Source organism: Aplysia californica, unplaced genomic scaffold, assembly GCF_000002075.1.
Source record: "Aplysia californica isolate F4 #8 unplaced genomic scaffold, AplCal3.0 scaffold00117, whole genome shotgun sequence".
In the NCBI taxonomy this organism is placed as follows: domain Eukaryota; kingdom Metazoa; phylum Mollusca; class Gastropoda; order Aplysiida; family Aplysiidae; genus Aplysia; species Aplysia californica.
Genome location: NW_004797387.1, coordinates 762,416 through 783,359, shown reverse-complemented (window position 1 = coordinate 783,359; position 20,944 = coordinate 762,416). Strand labels below are relative to the sequence as shown.

Below are 20,944 nucleotides of genomic sequence, written 5' to 3'. Positions count from 1 at the left end.
AGAGAGAGAGAGAGAGAGAGAGAGAGAGAGAGAGAGAGTAAGAAGCTCACCTTTCCGGAAAACTCTTTTTTTCGCCTTGAGCTCCATCTCCAGGTCTGCCGCCTTGCTCCAGATTCTGACCGACTGAGGCAACTGTCGCACCGCCTGAGCTACCACAGCCTTGGCCTGGTCTCCTGGCTATGGATACAAATAGGCCGAGACTGTCATTCATCATGTCCATGTAAAAAAATATACAAATCTTTCAAAAGAAGCAAAGAACTGTTGCACTTCCAGCAGGACATTACCTTCATACAACAGGTTTAATTACACTAAATTCAATACTATTTTAAGAAGAAGAATGGGACGAAGACCAAGCACCTCATCAAACTCTACAACAGGCTTGATTTTCTTTCTTTCGAAACTTTGACATTCTAAAATGTTGAATGATGATGAGGATATGTCAGTAATGGGAAGGGACACATAAAATTTACAGATTCTCATAGTCTTTCATATTTCTTATTAGATTCAACATGTTAGTCAAGATTTAAAAAACATGTTTTTCTCTCTCTCATACCCTACCACTCACCCACTACTTGTCTCTCTCTCTCTTTCTTCCTCTCTCTCTCTCTCGCTCCCCCCCCCCTCTCCCTCTCTCTCTCTCCCTCTCCCCCTCTGCACCTCTCCGTTCTTCTGTCTGTCTCATCAACTCATTAACACAACGTAAACACACACACAAACTCACCATAAGTCTGGCTGCCTCAGGTTCCTGGCCGCTTGCACTTTCCCTGTCACTTCCTCAAGACGAGCCGAGGCAATCCAGGCTGTGCGAAGAGAGGGGAGACGAAAACTGGCCGTTAAGATCTACTTTTGACCCTCTTGTGTGATTTCTCAAACCCATTACATGACACACACAAATACAACTGGTGTTCTTTTTATTATGCAGTATTGTTATTATAGTAATGGCTGCTCCTAACTCTTTTGCTTCACAAAATGTAGCCAGTGAGTGCACCCGTGTACATGTGGATGCTACCATTCCAGAAGGAGAGAAGGTGAGAGGAAGTAGTGAAAAAGGGAGAGAGGTAAATTACTCATCACAGAACATACCTTTCATCTTAAAATGGAATCAATAAGGAAAGAGAAAGACAAGAATGCCTAAATGCACTAGGAAAAAGAACTTAGATTTGTAGATTAAGGAGACAGGATACAGATGGATAGAAGTGGAGATTATAGCCCTCACAAGAAGTAGACAGAGATAGACTCTCGTTCCTGGCCTATGTTTCCATATTGGATGAGAAAGGTTGATGATGATATTGATACTAGACCTGGTGGATGCTTTGGATTTGTCTCTCTCACAGATTTCAACAGTAAACGGGCCTTCTTCACATCACTGAAATACACAAAATAAAAAAATTAGAAAACTGAACACCTTAAGAATTTTTTCTTTTCACTTTAAAGAAAAATAAAATATTGCATTTATTTATCCCTGTGGGAAATTTGGCTTACAGTGTCAAAAGTTCCACAGTGCCCACATGAAATCAGTCAAAGGTAATAATAAATGTACAAGGCGAGTCCTCCAACTATCCATACGTTTCAACAAGAACAAATAAAGACAATAAGAAATAGAATGAAAACACCACACCAGAGGACTTGCAAACCACTTCCAAAACTTAAGCAGACAGTCACAAATAAAAGAAGAGAAAAGACTCTAAGAGAAGCAGTTGAGAAACAAAAGTTAGTTTCCAAAAAACAACAGCACATTTCAGAACATACCAAGAAAGCTTGCAGTGTATTTGTTGTTTATGTTGACATTTCCCAAACCATAATCTATATGTGAGGCAGCGTGGTTGAATCAGGCTCTCGTCAATTTTTGGGCATGTAGAGTTATTTGTTTCATTATAAAGCTTGTTCACTTGTCTTTATTTGAATGAAAAATATATCCATTTATCTTGAATACAAGTCGAGATATTTGCGAAAGAAGGAGGAGGGGGTCACCTGTTTTCAGAGGTAAAATTAGAAAGAAAATGGCTGCCAAAGAGTAGTTATTTCCTTAGCTTAAGAGTCCGTGATAACTGAAAATTTACATTTTTTTGTGCCTTTAATCAACGTTTTTCAGAAAATTTCACTCAGAAATGAGTTCTTAAATGGACATGAAAGGTGTTGAGCCAAAAAACAAAAATTCGATACAAATTCACAAACCAAGAAAGCTCGCAGTCTATTTGTTGTTCATGTTGACATTTCCCAAACCATAATCTATATCCCTCACATATCACTTCAAAGGCAAGCTGCTCCAACCTTGCCTGCCAGGGTCAACAGTGTCTGCTCGGAGTTATATTGCACAGGAAAGACAGAGATACTTTATTCAACCCCCAGAAGTAGGAGGGCGGTGGTCGCTTTGAAGTGGTTTGGTCCTTCTTTCCTATCAAACATATATATCATTCTTATCTCTCCTTTTTTGTATTTGGTACTCTCTAGTAACACAGCACGTACATGACCTTTCTGTTTAGTATTGCTAGTGCTGTAAAACTCTTACCAAAAACTACAAACCCCCGACCTCCTGAACTAAATATTCAACACTCTAGGTGAGGCACTTACTTGATGTCTCCGCCATGAGATGGGAGCATACTCTGTAGATCAGTAAGGTAGCCCTTGGGGTCCACCACTGTCTGTCCACTCACAGAGTCCGACACCTGAAGACACAGCAAAAGATCAACATGACTGGTCAATACGCAGGCCTCCCTATTATACAATTTTTAAAATACCTTTTGTGCCCCTAAATAATAATAATAATGATGCAGATCACTTCTATAGCACCCAATCTAATACAATACAGCTCAAGGATGCTTTGCAATACCTTCATCTTAACATAATGTTGTTAACATTATGAAAGAGAGAGAGAAAAGACAGAATGAGAGAGAGAGAGAGAGAGAGAGAGAGAGAGAGAGAGAGAGAGAGAGAGAGCTCTGACCTGTGTTAGTTTGATGTCCATCAGAGTGTTTCTGGCCTGACCAATCTTCTTCATGTCGATGTCAGCGCTAGGTGTGGCCGAACCCAGCGGAGTGATAGCCCCAAAGGGCGTGGTCAGACCGCCATATTTCTGGTGAGGATAAATGAATCTTACCACATCTTCAAAATAATCCAAACAGAACAAACACAATGCATCAGACATGAACAATTGATATCCACATAAAACATATGCTTGAAAACAAAATGGGTAGTTTTTTTACACATTCAACAAAATAATCATTAACCCCCCCCCAAAAGTGAAAACCACGTAATACTATGATCTAGCAGAATGAGCAGTTTACAAAAAACAACACTATTATATTTAACAATCATATTATATTTCCTCAGTTTCTCCATCGCAGTTTCCTATTTTTCAGTCCAATATTTGTGTGTGCGCCTAGAGAAAGGCCCCAAAAGCTGCTACAGGCCATTTTGAGCTACAGGCTGACAATGACAAAAAAATCACTTTTTTGACCAAAATGAGTTTCCATTTTTAAAAATGATAGATCCACCATTTTTTAACAATGTGTTAAAAGGGTTTTCATTGATTTGACTTCTAAATGTTGTATTTTGAATAATTTTGAGACTATGGTATTTTTTAAAGAGACGCTGAAAACAGCTTTTAAAAGGTGTTAAAATCTATTCTTGAAGAATATTTTCTCTTCCCCGCCATGTTTTACCATTGAATTCTAATCATGACATTGATGTCAATTGAATACCAAATTGAAAATGAATTTTCCATGAATGAATACATTAGAAACCATTGAATCATAATTTTTTTCAAATTTGTATGTGTCCTAAACTTAAAAGCTAATTTTCTCAAAATTGGATCTTTTTACCCTACCTCACAAAATGAGCAATAGCTCAAAAACTACTTGAGTTTCCTATAAGGTACAACCCTTAACCCAAAATAGTCAAAAGCCGACTTTTGGTACCTTTCTTTACGCACACACACATTTGTTCTAGTCCTGGACTTATCTCTCTGGCTAATCTGTGATCAGTCATAGACAACAAGAGCATTTAGACTAAACACAGCATATCAAGGTGAAGAAACATTACAATCTACTCACTCTGAAACCTAAAAACATTTGATAAGACATGTAAATGTCACAATATTTTTCATATCAAATAAGTCTTTAAGATTTAATAAAGTGATGTACATCCTGCTTTATTGATCTCCTATATGGTAACGATGGTAAAGGTGGAACTGAGGCAGATGTAAAAGAAAGAACCGCTAAGGCAAGGTCAGCATTCAAGCAATTATCAAAAGTCTGGAAAGCAAGCCACATCTCACTGCACACCAAGATTCGACTCATTAATTCCAATGTCAAGTCTGTGCTCCTCTACGGCAGCGAAACTTGGAAGACAACAAAGACAGTGCTGAATTAAGTCCAGACTTTCATCAACAGATGTATGAGGAGTATCCTAAGAATTAAGTGGCAGGATAGAATAAGAAATGAAGAGCTATGGGAAAAGACAGGACAAAAGGATATAGAAGTAGAAATAGGACTAAGAAAGTGGCGTTGGATGGGACAAACCTTGAGAAAGCCCAGGGGAAACATCACAAGACAGTCACTGCAAAGGAACCCACAGTGAGCACGAGGCAGGGGTAGGCCACGAGAGACATGGAGGAGATGAGTGGAAAGGGACATGAAAGAGATGAAGCTCACATGGAACAAGCTAGGAAGGATGGCCCAGGATAGAGATAAATGGAAGGAGCTTGTATATGGCCTATATCCTGCCAGGGCTGAAAGGCATTGATGATGATGATATGAAGGCTTATGAAATAAAATACACTCACAACATACGGTCGCGTATAAGGACAAGCGGGCTAACCCAGATTTCCAGTTTCCAGAAATCTTTACCTTCACCTAAAGTGGGCATAGCCCTACCTATAGGAGAAGTTTGGTTTTATTTGTGTGTATATTTGTTTGGTTATAAGAGAAAACTCTCCTTGTCTTTAAAAGAAACAGAACAAGAGGCAAAAACTTTACCTTCGATTTTTTCAAAACAGCATTTTTCGGGATTGTGCTTAAAAGCCACTATATCAACATAAACATGCACACACAAAGACAACATCCTTGCACACACACATAAACAGACAAGGTCTCTCTCTCTCTCTCTCTCTCTCTCTCTCTCTCACTCGCTCGCTCGCTCTCTCTCTCTCTCTCTCATCCCGCAGTTTATGACAAAAGCAGCTATAACCAAACCTGGCCAAGATGACCACCAACTGTCCAGGAGAAAAGGAGTAACCTTAGACTTCAGGTGGTCCTCTTGGACAGTGTCATTATACGTTATGATATGGTAGAATCAGGTGCTCAGCAATTTTTGGACATGTGGAGGTATCATTTGAAAACCTATTCATTTGCCTTGCTTTCAATGAAAAAAATACCAATTATCTGGAATAGACGAGATATTTGCGACTGAAGGAAGTGGAGTCACCTGGTTTCAGCAGTAAAATTAGCAAGAAATAGACCTCCAAAGTTTGGTAATTTCAATAGGAGAGTCCTTGAAAACTGGAAAATTACATATTTTGTGCTTTTAACATGGGTCTCAACTCAGAATTTTAAAAAAGGAGGAACTTTCCACGGGAGCGCAACAGAAAACCATTTTCGTGGGACACCCATTATACTGTTTAACCTTAGAATGCTGAAATAAAAACCATCAATTTATCAATGCACGGTTATTTCATACCAATCTGAGGGTTTGGAAGATAATTTCAAGTAAGAGTCACTTACCAAATATTTACAATCTTGATTATGTACAGAAAGTGGTGGTTTAGTGGAGGAAATGGCGGTAGCAGAAATCCGCTAAATAGCGGAATATTGAGACCCTTGTTTTAATCCAAGTCTTTCAGTAAAATTCATGTGGAAATGTGCTTTTATATGGACATAAAAGGTGTAGAGCTATAAAACAAAAATTCTATAAAAATTGCCAGAGTGACAGAAATATGCGTTTCTTCAATTTCATTTTTTTGACAAGCGCCTGATTTTAATTTGATGCCTCACAAATCAATAAAACAACACAAGAGGAAAGTGAGAAGAAGTCATTTGTACAAGTGACTGTTTTGATCAGGGTGGTGAACAGAGCAGGTTTGACTGAACTCATCACCCACCTGGTCTTGCTCTGATATGGAGGAGTTCATGCTGTTTCGCGCTGCAGCTCCGGCCAAGACGCTGTCAGGGACTGGGGTGAACCTGGAGAAACACGAAAGAAATAACACCATCACCTCTTGATTCAGGTTATTCAGTAATTCTTCCACAACTTTATGATCTGTAATGTAAATCAAAACAGAGAACATAATGACCTGATATAACGGTGATTTAGTGAAGGGAAAGAGCAAGACAGACCAACAGAAATAGTAGAGGAAGGGTAAAGAAAAGAGAGAAACCACTTTAAACTCTTCACATTTTCCTACTCCGACACTAAGAACCCTTAAAAATTGAATGCAAAAGCAAATCATTTTTTTAAAAAGGCAGAGATATCAGTACTCGACATTTGAGAAGCATTTACTATTAGGCTTTTCGCCTGACAACTGAGAGCAACCCACTTTAGAATTTATATGAAAAAGGACTTTTACTCCACATTTGAAAGAAGAAAACTTATCAATTTAAATTAGTGTTTGATAACCCCCCCCCCCCCCCAAAAAAAAAATTAATAAAAAAATACCCCTACTCTATTGTCAATAACCTGCATAACAACCCTACCTTCAAAGGTTAAGAAAATACTCTTCCAATCCCTTTTTACTCACTTCTCAGTCCTTCCAATTCTTTGTTTTCTGTTCCGGGCATCACCAACTTCTGGAAGGTTGTTCCATTCATCAACGCTTACACCGGACAAATTTCTCTGAGAATTCAAAATCACACAATTGATGCTGAAACACTGCAGAACTAGATTTTTTTTCCATCTTTCATTCACAGAGAATACACAGGGATAAAACAACAAGTGTAGTAGTTATTTTCTAGTCTTTGCTGATATAGCAGCCTTTGGATTTGAGTCTTTTTGCCAAGTGTCGTATCAAAGAATACGGAAATCTTTGTGTGTCGTACAGTAGAATATGGAGATCTTTGTGCATTGATTCGCAAGGCAGGATACGTTTATGTTCAGGTCTGCAAGGAACAAGACATTAAAATTTGCAACAAAAAACCTTTTTGCCCTGTTCATAAGACCAAGCACGATTAACACTTAACAAAAAAGAATCAACTAATCCACAGTAAAGAAAAAAAGCAGCCTCAGTAAACTTACTTACTTTACTTTACTTTTCCGATCCAGCGGCCATTTGGGTTCTAGCCCTTCGGTCTGCCTCAGTAAACAAAAAGTCATATAATTAGCTGTCTCTGTCTCTCTCTCTCTCTCTCTCAACCACTGGCATCTACAGCTATTACCTTTAAGTCAGAAAACTGTTGCTGAATCTTTGGCCTCTCCTGACGGAACTTCTCTATATCAAATTTGAGTTTTTCTTCCCTTCTTTCCTTCCTTTTCTCATCCATCCTTTTATCCACAGCCTCATAAATGGCATCGGCCTCCTCATCATCTTTGTCGTATGGGTCCTTGCTGCACAAACTGCCTCCATAGCCTGTAAACTACAAAAGAAATACAATCTCAAAAATACAGTTATGGTATGTGTATTACACAACAAGACAGCTATGGTACTTTAATTACCATAACAAGACAGTTAATTGGTTCATGCATGACACAACAAGACAGTAAAATGGTACATGGATAACACAAAAAAATAGTTATGGTATTTGACACAAAAAAATAGTTATGGTATTTGACACAAAAAAATAGTTATGGTATTTGACACCAAAAAAAATAGTTATGGTACATGTATTACACAAAATAGTTATGGTACATGTATAACACTTCTTTCAGGAATGTAACGTAATACCATTCAGATGCAGGACCCAAGGTGAGTAGTTAAAACCCTAACTAACTAAGCCTTAGAAGAAAAAATAGAAACTCCCATTTTTTCATCTTTCATCTCCGTCAACCAAACGGTATATGAAGTAGGTAAGAAAAGTGTGGATGCACAGCTGAGACTCATACAGTTGTAATTTTTCCCCAAATACCACAAAAGTTTTTGTTTTAGTAGAGGTTTTACAGCGCTCGCAACTGCATAAGGTCATATGAGCACCAAGGGGTGGATGTCAACAGAGAAGTCCTGACAGGGAATCAGACTTACTCTGCTCACTTCTCTAGCTTCAACAGCACAAAGTCTGCTTCAACTATCGGCACCCCGGAAATAGCGGGTCACAAGAGTGTGACAAACATACAAAAGAAGTAGAGGAAAACGACGATAGTAAGGATTAGGAAAGAAAAAGCAGCAGTTCCCTGTTGTAGTTCAGGCACAGCTATCAGCATGACATTGTTGAATCAGCCCATTTACAATTCTACTGTGAATAAGAACGAGAAATGTCCCCCCTTTGGGAATGGCCTACAGACACTTCAGTCAGTGTCACTGCCCTGGGGGGATAATAGCACTTTAAAAACAAGTATATAATAAGGTCATATAGGGAAAAACATCTGACTACAAATATTGTCAAATTGAGCTAGAAAAAACAATATACACTTTAGTTAAAAACTTACTTCATCAAAATTTGCTTCATTCAGATCTTCTTCATCATCCTCCTTATCTTGTTTGCTCTTTTTGTTGGGCGGGGCATGTCGATCTTCCCTGTTGAATAACAGAAAGCTCTGGTATTTTAAATTTTCCTCAATACCAATTGAAAAAAAAAAGGAAAAAATAATCAGAGATGAGTTCTCATCACGAAGCAAACCAAGGATCTCCCATTTTTGCATTTTAGTAGCTAACTTCAAGCAAAACATGGCAAATAGCAATTCCATATATGGAACAAATATTGACCAGTAATTGACCCTTTAAATCTCAGGTGGGCATCATTTTAATATTTCTATATAACAGTATTTGAACAACATCCACCTAAGATCTTACTGCTTACGATCCCGCAGTTTTAATAAGAAAACATTTATAATTTTTTCTACACAAAAGCCACCCTTAAGATTCCACTCTGATTCACTCTGAAGGTCTACCTTTGGCTAAGATCACGCATTTTAGAGAGAATAATTTACCGGAAAAAAACCCAGGAAGGCACAGCCAATCAACCAAGAGGGAAAATTTGAGATCATTAAACTGCCTATCACGTCACTCTCGTGAATGTGATCCCATGTGTTGTAAAACTCAATGGAACAGTACAACTGTTCCTACAAGTTTGGGGGTTTTTTTGGTTGTTGTTTTTTGGAAAACATCAAACTGTGAACTCTTCCCTGACCATTGCAACTTCCAAATTTGGGAGACAAACTCAATTTTAATTGGTGTGGTCATAACGTAATGGTACTGGTACATAACGACACAGGTGGGGAAACTTGGTCGGAGATGGAAAGGTTTAAATTTTGGACAGGTAAAGGAGATAAGCGTAGATCTTGAGACTCACGATAGGATAATAAGTGAAAATGGCATGCCTCATGAAACTGTGATTGGTCATCAAGGTTGACCATTCTTTGCTCATCATAAGTACCCATCCATGGGTCATGTCAGTTCATTTTAGAGTGAAAGAAAACCATTTTGCTAATTGTGGGCCTAAACATGGGTCACAGTAGATTTTTCACTTGGTGCGTCAGTTAAGATCCCATTCGCCTAGGATCTCGCATTTTCCTTGCTCTCGAGCCCTGGGATCTTAGGCAGAGACAACTGTACCACCACTAATCAAGGATCATATATATATCAAAAGGGGTACTTCAGGATACTTGTACTTGAAACAGATCCAGGTTTCCAAATAACTGAATAAAGTATTCTCTATACATTTACCAGCATACTTTGAAAACAATCACTTTCTTTGACAATTTCCTTCCTCCTATCCCCCACCCCCTTCCACACACACACACAAAGAAAAATTCCAAAAAATAGTTGAACTTACGGAATGTCGTCTGCATCTCTTGCAGGACCAATATCCGACCGTGTGGTGAAGCCAGTAGCACTGCAAGAAAAAGGTAATTATAAATATATATAAGAACAAATAATTATAAGTTACAATGTGGACACATCAACAATAAGACACCCCTGCTAAGGTTTGCTTTACACAAATTTTGATTTAATATCTACTGCCAGCATGCAAAATACTACCAACAAAAAGAGTATATATAGATAGATAGATAGATAGATAGATAGATAGATAGATAGATAGATAGATAGATAGATAGATAGATAGATATATATATATATATATAGATAGATAGATATATAGATATATATATATATATCTATATATATATATATATATAAAACGTGTACGTGCGACATGAGACAGGTCAATGCTTAACAAAAAATCTTCCCATGATATAGACCAACTAGATTTTATTCGCAACAAAAACAAATCGGACCCCGGGGATGTGAATAATCAGATTATAATACGGACCCCCCTTCTTTCTGGCTTCTGTATTTAGATCCCCGCTGTCCAGGTTCCTGTTGGAGCCTGTATCAGTCTAGCCCTCCTAGCTCGGCGCAGGCACGCCGAGCATCATCTGTGTGACGACCGTGCGTGTGCATCAGTCTGCTTGAGTTTGTGTGCATTTGTGGACTACTTGTAGAACCACCTGCGCTGGTTCATAACTGAGGCATATGTCTCATTCATAATACGCCAAGTTGGTAGCTTTAGATGTCCGTCCAATGAAACTATAACAAATTGACCCACTTAGACATGAAGAGCTCAGTGATTTATAAGACTTGCATCTTGGCACAGACGCAGAACAGGAGTTAAGTTCAGATTCTGAGCGTGTACCTTTTTCTTTTGGTTTGTTTTGCCTGCGGAACACAAATTTGACTCCATTTAATAAGCAAATCATAGACAGCAAACTACAGTCAGGGCACTGTTAACATAGCCTTCAAACTAGATCTAGTCCTACGTTCATGGCGCCGTGAACATAAACTAGTCACTGCGTTTTTCAAAAACACCCTAAAACCAACTCGCCAATAAGTTTTAGGCCCTCTATGCCTCTTCACCCTGAGTGAGAATTAATGCAGCCCATAATACCTGTTCCCGGGGTTCCAAATAAGGACCAGATTGTTGGCACCCCGGGGGGGCCAAATAATGACCAAATTATTGGCATCCCGGGGGTCCGAATAATCGCAGCCAAAACAAATAGATCAAGTAGGACAGACCAGTCAAAAGCAACTTTCTCCAAAAACAAACGGCTTGAAAAAGGAACGTCGCTGATTAGTTAGAACAAATACGCAAAGGTAAGATTTAACTTTGGTGGACCCAACACTGAATGAAGCCAGAACTACTTTTGAGCCTTGCTACACAATGCCATGGGTGCCAGTGAAAAATTTTTCCAGCCCTGAAAACCCAGATCCAAAATTTTCCCAACCCTGAAATAAAAAAAAAAATGAAAACTCTTCCTTCCTTGCCGTCTGTATGTTGTTCGTTGAACCATTTAGTCGCCTTTTACGATGCAAGCTAGGGTCCAGCAGGGGATACCATTCTTACTCCTTATCCACAAGGAGGCAGAGTCCAAGCTCACACTTTCTTAAAGAAGGCAGTTATGTTGGTGGTCTTAGTTTTTTTTAAGGGTCTTGGAGATTGCCTGACTAATGCAAAAGTATGCACCGGGTTGTTTGACTTTCCTACACTACACAGAAACTTTGACATCGTAGAAAATTTCATCAAACCATTGCCAATGCCACTTATTTTTTACACTTTTCTCCAATTCCTCTGTAGAAGCAGGTCTATCTAGAAACTTCATCTTCAAAAATCAAACAGAGCTTGCACAGATCTAGAAATCTATTTGAATTTATCGAGGTTGACAGTTGACAGTAGCAGACTTGCCACTCTAAGAAATCTAAAAATCAGGATTTTCGAGCAAAAAATCAGGATCTGGTGAAAAAAATTGGGATCAACGGCAAATCAGTCATAAGGGGTACTGGGGAAGGAGGGGGGTGGGGGGGGGGTCTCCTGGTTGCCTTTTATGAGGCAAGTATGCAAGAGAAAACTTTTGCAAGGAATAAATTCACGTTTGTGCCTCTTAATAGAAGGAAAACTGAAAGACAGCATTACTCGAGTAGGAGTTAGATAGACTGGGGGAGCGCAGGTTGCAGTAAAGCTGAAACTCACGTAGTCTGGAAAATAGCTGACACATAACTCTCATCCATGCAAAAAGCCAGCTTTTTCATACAGTAACAATGTTTGACTGCCATCGCATATATATATACACTCAAGGCACCACCCTCTCCCCCCACCCCCCCACCCCCCCGAAAGAAAAGATCGCGCCACGGTCATTTATTTTTTTTTCTTATTCCTTTACTTTGTCCTCAATTACTAATGTATATGTATCACGGCACGCACTTTAAGCCCAAGTGTCAAAACAATATCCCCACCCCCTCCCCCCGGCCGTTCACACTGGTTAAGTCCCGAAAAACACCTCAACCAATGCGAACGGAGTGAATGAACTTTGTTGACCCCAACAGCCGACGGTCCCCGACACACGCGCTACTCACACATACGAGGTCATGTCACATGAAAAGAATGAGTGTTTGAACGTCCAACTGACAGGTCTTGATGACAGGCCCGACTAACCAGAACTCAGACGAAGCTTGCTTTTAATGCAACAGCAGAACAACTAATAGATTATTCTTAAGCCTATGTAATAATTAATAATTGTTACAGTAATCAGACCACCATCGGAGAATTCTGGGTTATAAAAGCGAAAGTAGATCTTGAGCATATCCATGTCGGAATTCAAAATCAATACGTCGGTTTTAATTGAAATAACGTGCGCGTGAGTCATCTACTAGATTCAGCATAGATGCTTTAGAAAGTAGCGTTCCAAGTTCCTGCCGATAAAAAATCCAATCGGTGCTTCCAAGCAAAAGAGATTGCAGAACTTTTTATATTTTTTTCTAAGAATCGGACGCAACAGATGCGTTCACCCCTTATTTGAGCCATGTAATTTATTTATCCTTTCAATCCCATCACCAGCGTTTCCGTGATCAGACAGACGAAACGAAATATCGCATCCGGAACTTGCATGCATATTCGCCATACCAGTTTTTAAACGTCCATTACGCTTGGCCGGACTCGATCGTTACTGGCCAAATTTTTTTTCCCCGATTGATTTTTTTTTTAATATTTTTTTTTGGGGGGGGGTATTTTTTTTCCTTTTTAAAACCCGATGCAACCCGGAAAGTGATGCCGTGAAATTTTGTGCAGGTCTGCACCCATGCGCAATGCCATACAATGGTCCACTCTTATATTATTGTTTTGCATTTATGTGTGTTTTTTTAAACATTGTTGCCATGCCCCCCCCCCCCCCCCCCCCCCCCCCCCCCCCGACCCTACTATGGCAAAGTGCTCATTAACCCTTAAGATTCAGGTCCCTGATAAATGTTTGCCCAATAAGCGCAATCTCGTGCGGCGCTCCACAGCTGGTCCCTGATCAGTCGTCGTCCCGCGCGGGCAACGCATTTCGTTTAGTGCAGGGTCTGCATCTGTGTGCTAAAATGTGTGTGCGTCAATTTGCTTGTGCCTGTGTGTCCATCTGGAACTTACTGCATAGTTTTGCAATGCAAGGCGTTGGTAGAGATAACAGAGCGTCGGTTGAGATGTTCATCCAATGAAATATGAGCATTTTGACCCAGTTAGATACTTGAGGGACTCGAAAGGATATTCAGGAAATAGGAAATAGGACAATTCTTACACCAAACGTTGTTTCCTGATGTAAATAATCATATTTGGTGGTTTTTGAACCATTGTCGTACCAGAGGGAGAAATTTGAGAGCAACTGAATAAAAAAAATATTCGGAAATTATCCCATTTTTTTCCTCTTTCGAACGATAGCTGATAAGCAGCTGTTCGCAAGTTCATTCATAATAGGTGTGAAATCTGGAAAACTCTGGAAAAGTTATTCGATTTGGTGTAACTTCCAATCTCAGCGTCTCTGATCAACCGACGAGGAGATTATAATGGATTATTCGTGTGATCGTAACACTTATTCATTGATCGTATCAGTTTGCTGTAAAAGATGAGGTGTTTCCCTGACCTGCCGCGGCACGCTCGCGTGACCAGTGTCTGACCCCGGCGCCCCGCCACACAAGCTCGCAGGCGACGTAAGTGGGTCATTCATTGATCTATAAAGAGCCCTCTTCCGGTTAACCCCGCAGGACTAGAGTTAATAGCCTACAGACTACAGGCTGTAGTAGGACTACACTACAGGTAAACACCACTAGCCACTAGCAAAGTTAGCTTTTAGTTTTAGTAGAGGATTTACGGGGCTCGCAACTGCATAAGATCATATGAGCACCATAAGAATAAAGGTGTTACAAACATAAAAAAGAAGAAGGGGAGATAGATCTAAGTCTAAGGACGACAAGTTTGATTGAAAATAAGAAGAAGCAAACCACACCAGACGAGCACCCACCAACCCACCAAAGTTAAATCCGGCCTACACAAATAGATCTAATTATTAAGTCCTAGTCAAAGATAAGCTAGAGTTTACAGAAAAGTAATAATGAAAGGGAAAGCATCGGTAGCATCATGATCACCATCAAAAAGACTCTTATCTCAATCTGCACTTGAATAGGCCCTCTAAGCCCGGGGGGGTATATCGAGAACTGGTACGTTTGCAACGTTGAAATGAAAGCTCCAATATCAACAAGAAAACACAAACTATACAACAAAGACTGACAAAAATGGACGAATTAATAAAAATCATCACCCTCTGCCCAATCCTGGGACATATCCGAGAGGAGCTGGCAGACCAATAAAGGTCTTTTTTCGTTTGTTGACAAACTGGACCGACATGTTTATGTTCGATCGTAGCGGAAGTGCACACAATAAACTGGGCAGGAATTGATCAGCGCCTATTTCTTACACCTTTTAAGATCAACAACATATTATATTGTTGGACTTTTACAGGTATCATTTGGTTCTAAAAATTGAGTATTACGAAAATTAATATTGATCTACTCAAATTCATTTATATTATGAAAATCTTAAAAAGGTATCTTGATGGAGAGATATTGAACTCGACCTTTAAGTTGAGCAATCTGGCAATCTCCGACTGTGGGGAGATAATTCTCGTGATTTGTACTGAATGGTGTCTGCTGGCGCTTCAGCTTTTGAACGATATTTGTTGATGATATTATACATCTGTCCTTTTTCCCTCTTTATTCTGAATACGAGTATGTCTCTGACTACCGGGAAACTGTGGAAACTTGATAGATATGCTCATTTTATTTATGATGACTCATCAAAAGGAGGAAGATGGAAGGTAAGACTTACCGAAACAAGTAGATCTAGATATCATCATAGTAGGCTCAATCCATTAACTGGTCATATAGCCTAATGACTAATGTACTCATGTAGCCTTGATATCCAGGGTTGGTGATTTTTTTGATAAAAATTCAAAAAATCGATTTTTTAAATTAAATCAGATTTTTTTTTATTTAAATCGGATTTTTTTTTTTTATGTCGACACAGTTTGGGATTTTTGGTGGCTAAAAGTATGTTCTTTTAGTGCAAAATGCATTGTCTTTATTTTAACTAATGATTAATTTAAGCAACTGCAATTTTAGAAAGCTTTAATCTGCTATATCAGTGAATTATGGCTACAGACAAAAAATGAAGAAAATGTCAGTCTAAAAGGAAAGGGGGGGGGGGGGGGTAATTATGCATAGATAAACTTGCATTTTATTTTTATTACAGTGTGTGTGTGAGCACACGCTTGTGTTTGTCTAAAAAGAAAAAGAAAATGCTAATTTCAATTATGAAAAAAAAGTAAATTGAGAACTGTATTATTTTACAGTGACAGGGGGGAAAGCAGACTTTAAAGCATGATTATATTAGTTTACTAAACCTTATATCCGTTTCAAATAAAACCAAGGAAAGGAATTCTGAAAGTTTGAATATGTAAAAACTGAATACATTTTTTAAAGTGATTTAAATCACTGATTTTTATTTTTTGAATCAAATTGATTTAAATTTTTAAAAATCAACTGATTTAAATCGGCCCGATTTAAATCAACCCAACTCTGGTTTTCAATTATGAAAAAAAAGTAAATTGAGAACTGTATTATTTTACAGTGACAGGGGGGAAAGCAGACTTTAAAGCATGATTATATTAGTTTACTAAATCTTATATCCGTTTCAAATAAAACCAAGGAAAGGAATTCTGAAAGTTTGAATATGTAAAAACTGAATACATTTTTTAAAGTGATTTAAATCACTGATTTTTATTTTAAAAATCAAGTTGATTTAAATTTTTTTTAAACAACTGATTTAAATCAACCCAACCCTGTTGATATCTAGATGTAGATCTAGATACCTAGATTTCTAGATCTATGTGTGTTTAAAATAATAACGCTAATTAACAATTAAATCAAAGATACTTTTTAAATGGTCATAATAGATTCTAAAATGTATTTAAAATAATAACGCAAGATTCTGATTGATAATAACATGAGAAGTCAAAATTATAAAAGCGACTTTTTAAATCTCCAAGAAAAGATGTTATGTCTAAGGCATAAGGTAAGGCCAAAGAAATAATTACAGTCTTTGACTTTGGGTTGATTTAGATCTAGATCTAGAAATCGAGATCTAATATCTAGAATCTAGATCTAGATCTACATTCAAGCAAAAGTGCATTGTGAGTTTGTTATCAATATTTAGATTTTATTGTTTTAGTATCAGTGTTAATCCTTTTTTTGGTGATTACAACGTTTTCCCATTATTTCTGGTTTGAGCCTTGCTCAGTGAATGCGCACTGAATGTCTTATCCTTTGATTTTTATAAAAACTGCATTTGATCGTACATTATGTTTTATCTTTTCAGCAATATGATGATGATGAAAGTGCTTTAACCTTGGCAATAACAGATATGCATCAGCTCATCATATCCCAGAAGGACACAGTATTGGTAAGTGGACCATTCCTATGCAACACTTTTAGCATGGTAAAAGAGTTAGATCTAGTACGAGATTGTAATATGAACACTCTATGCATGGATCTAGATAAAGCTTCTGACTCGTCATACATTTCCAAACCCACCTAGAATCTAGAAGCAACACGTACCCTCTGAAGTGCTCACTTATGAATCTCGCGGGGGGGGGGGGGGGGGTCTTAATGTTGTGTTCAGTATTTTACGACTGCTGTTAATAAGTTTTAAAACATTAATCATGGGATTATTATATTATGACTCTTGTTATCTATATAAAATTTATACAATAATTCAGTTTCCATTACTAGCACACATTGCCACTTAACTGGCCAGTTATGTCCTTTTTTTAGATGATTAGACCATGTTAAATTCGAAATTCTTGCTCTTAACAACACTTTAGCAATTAAAAGTTATTTAGAAATAACTTTTAAAAGTCAGCGTCTGACGGATGCATACATTTTTCTTTGCCAGGAGAGTCATAATCTAGTGACTTCCAGAGATTGGATTCGAGGAATAGCTAAAAATAGCAGCCTGCTCATCATGATCAAGTCAAAGGTATGTAATGACCATTTGAGTACAGTGGTGTCCGCTAAAAACCGAAATCTGTGGGTGACAAGGATGAAAAATTCGTTGACTTTTTCTAACGAATAACTACATTGTATCGGTTTGTTGTTTTGTTGTTGTTGTTGTTTCTTTAGGTGTGTTTTTAGAAAATTAATTTGCCATGTTTGGTTTAAGAAGACGCGACTGTACTCGTATTTCATTGTGGTATGTCGCTTTAGAAGATCATACCAACGGTGAATAGCCTAACTGTTAGACAGACTGTTCAGCTGCTTAGTCATATCATGTTTGTGCACTTCTCCTGTTCTTTACATTGGTATCATTTAGGGCTTCATAAAAATTTAGGTGCACAGTATTATGTGCAGTGATTACTTTACATTAAAAAAAACCAAAGTACACAATATACGCCAATACAGAAAACACCCATCTTCAAATATTGCGCCATAGGCCTTTATTACAAATTTTCACAGAATTCCACTTTGCTGCTGGAGGAATGGTGGAAAAATTTATATTGCAAAGAACATGTAGGCTACCTTGCGTACGGTACAACGTTCCAATAAACGCAGCTGAGAATTAACCTGTCTACTTTTTCTTTATTGTAAATCCGCCACCTCTCCGCTGAACTAGCTGATGTTTAGCTTGAGGGATGACTTTTGTTTATAAACTTTCAAGCTTTAGAGATGACTGATATGTATTGTCAACACGCAATTATTTGTTTTCTATTGAAAAGAACATTGTGTTATTAAAAAGTGTTTTTTTTTTTTTTTTAATGTTTTCATTGACCGATTGGTGATTGGTGTACAGTCTTTTCTCTGTGCATGCAGAGGGTTGGGATGTGTCATCAGAAGGCACTACTTTTTGTCTATATTTTTCTCTTTTTTTTAAAGGCTGTATTGCTTTTCTCAGCCTAGCTCTGATATGACTCTACTGTGCTTTTTAAAAAAAAGAAGAAAAAAAAAGAGACACCCCCCCAAAAAAAAGCATTGATATCTTTCTCCTTTGATAAAAAAAAGAAAAGAAAATGAGTTTTCTCTTATCGAGGAAAGTGATATTTAGCAGCTGATATGTATTGTCAAGCACATGAAGTATAAAGAATAAGTTAACAGACATTATTATTCTTTTTTTATTTCAGCCCAACAGCAGACGTTTCCGAATGCGATTCTGTGAACAGGGCAATATCAGTGCTGTTGATGCGTGTGTGGGCTGCATTCAACAGCTCAAAGAGTTTTTCCCTGTCAAGATTACCCATACTATCCATGACAGAGATTCATCTGAAGAGGTACAAAAGGTTTTGAAATGACTAGATAAAATCTTGATATTGATGTTACCGTTGCACTTGTAAGCAAAAGATCTTTATTCAAACAAGTATCAAAGGGGTTAAAATTATAGTTCTCCAAGAGAGCCTCTTATCTGTTAAAACGGGGTTGGGTTTTTGGGGACAGAACTGCATACAAATCCAGTCCTTGTGGAGTTGGTAAAAAAGACCGTTTTTCTTTCCTAAAGTAATCTCTTCTATTTCTTCGCTATTAAAACATTATGGGATTACCGTTTGTTTTCTTTTTTTAATGAGACGGGCTTTCACTCATTCTATCAAAGCCATGTCGGGCTGAGAGGGACACAGCATCCTAACAGAATAATTTGAGATATAGCCTTCTATAAAATTTAGTTCTCCCCAGTCGTGAATCAGGTGTTCTGCATGTGATGCCAATGGCCAATACGTTTAACCGCTACACCACAGACACTCGGAACAAATTATTGTCACGGGTGCAGAAATTTGAATTTTGGATACGAGTATGGCTAGAATAGTTATCACTCTATCAAGAATACATGTCAAGAATACATTGTATTTCTTTTTAGTCCCCATACATTGTACAATGATCCCCTTAAAATTAAAAGCATGCTATGAATCATTACATGTACATAATATATTCGACGGGCACTTTGCTGGCTCCAATAGTTGGCGCAAATTAGCTTTTGGGGCACTTTCTTGGTGTGAAGCCTTGCGCAAAAGTGCTTTCGTATGTTATTGTCGTCATCGCTGTAGGCATACTATAGGGTATTTTTCATTTGGTATTCATTTGATCTCCATCCTATGACATTCGACCCCACCCCAAACCCAACCCCAAAATGCTCCTAATTAATGCTTTTACTTTCAGCAGGTGTTATACTTAAAGCCCTATAGGGCTTTGTAAATTACAATTACAGACTGTATAGGCAAATCATATGTCATCATCAATGCCTTTTTCACCCTGGGTCAGGGTGTAAGCCACAAACAAACACTTCCCACATCCCGGGCTAGTCTCTCGATATTATAATGTCTTCCCACTCTTCGGTACATCATTCGCTATGACTTTTCTCCACGTTACACGTGGCCTTCCCTTTGATCTATCTATTTCCCTGAGGATTCCAATCCAACACTTTCTTTGTTATGCAGCCACTTTACTTCGTGAGAGTATGAAGTATGACCACAGGCAAATATTTTATTTTATAGAAAAAATATGATATACTTAGATCTATGTCTTCTGTCATCTGTCTCCATCACTGCTGTGGACAGCCCTCCTACGTTCGCCATCTTTCCCAACTACGTCTTAGTTTAGTTTTTAGTAAGGTTTTATGACTTCATAATGTCATTTGAGCGCCAAGGGGTGGATGTCAACAGAGAAGTCTTTACAGGGAATCAGACTTACTCTTCTCACCTCTCTGGCCTCAACAGCCCAAAGTATGCTTCGGCTATCAAGGCACCCCGGAAATAGCGGGTCACAAGAGTGTGAACATACAAAAGAAGTAGGCCTGGAGGAAAAATGACGATAGTAAGGATTAGGAAAGAAATAGCATCAGTTTCCTGTTGCAGTTCAGGCAGTTATGAGCATGAGATTGTTGAATCAGCCCATTCACAATTTACAATTCTACTTTGCATAAGAACAAGTTAATGTCCCTCCCTTGGGGAATGGCCTATAGACACTTCAGTCAGTGGGGGAGGGGGGGTTCTACTTCTGGGTTGAACAACCTTTTAGAAGGATGTAAAATGAATATAATAATTAGTTTTATGTGACTTATAAAAGAGACCAAGAGCTCATCATTTGTGTGAAGTTGTTTTGTTTTTGCCTTGTGCGGTGAATGTTGACTTTCAATGAGAAAATTCCCCGTTCTAGACATCAAGGACTCACCCTCACCACACAAGACATCAAAGCTTCATCCATAGAACTTCTGAAGAAGTCACTCTTGGAGATATAGCACAGGTAAAACAACTTCATCCTTATAAAGGTCACGATGATGATGATGATGATGATGGTGGTGGTGATGTTGGTGGTTATTGATTATTGATCATAATCATTATCAAACATCATCATCATCATCATCATCATCATCATCATCATCATCATCATAATCATCATCATACCCCTCTCTATCTTTCTCTCTCTGATCTTTCTCTCTCTCTCTCTCTCTCTCTCTCT

The 20,944-nt window shown here is 38.2% G+C and overlaps 2 protein-coding genes across 2 annotated transcripts in view; one reads left to right on the top strand and one right to left on the bottom strand.

Moving 5' to 3' along the window:
* Positions 1–14,970, bottom strand: part of LOC101855246 (pre-mRNA-processing factor 6) — a 28,061-nt gene extending 13,091 nt beyond the window's left edge. Inside the window, 12 exon segments of the mRNA XM_005095934.3 lie at positions 51–177; positions 700–800; positions 1,302–1,366; positions 2,572–2,666; positions 2,945–3,073; positions 6,098–6,179; positions 6,734–6,828; positions 7,368–7,565; positions 8,572–8,659; positions 9,918–9,977; positions 14,710–14,854; positions 14,961–14,970. Coding sequence (XP_005095991.2) covers positions 51–177; positions 700–800; positions 1,302–1,366; positions 2,572–2,666; positions 2,945–3,073; positions 6,098–6,179; positions 6,734–6,828; positions 7,368–7,565; positions 8,572–8,659; positions 9,918–9,977; positions 14,710–14,854; positions 14,961–14,970 — 1,195 coding nt within the window.
* A 128-nt stretch (positions 14,971–15,098) lies between these two features.
* The window catches only part of LOC101860644 (meiotic recombination protein REC114), a 7,175-nt gene continuing 1,329 nt past the window's right edge, over positions 15,099–20,944 (top strand). Inside the window, exons 1-5 of the mRNA XM_005095956.3 lie at positions 15,099–15,264; positions 16,824–16,907; positions 17,400–17,483; positions 18,622–18,768; positions 20,642–20,728. Of these exons, the coding sequence (XP_005096013.2) occupies positions 15,130–15,264; positions 16,824–16,907; positions 17,400–17,483; positions 18,622–18,768; positions 20,642–20,728 (537 nt within the window). The 5' untranslated portion in view covers positions 15,099–15,129. The remainder of the gene's footprint in view (positions 15,265–16,823; positions 16,908–17,399; positions 17,484–18,621; positions 18,769–20,641; positions 20,729–20,944) is intronic.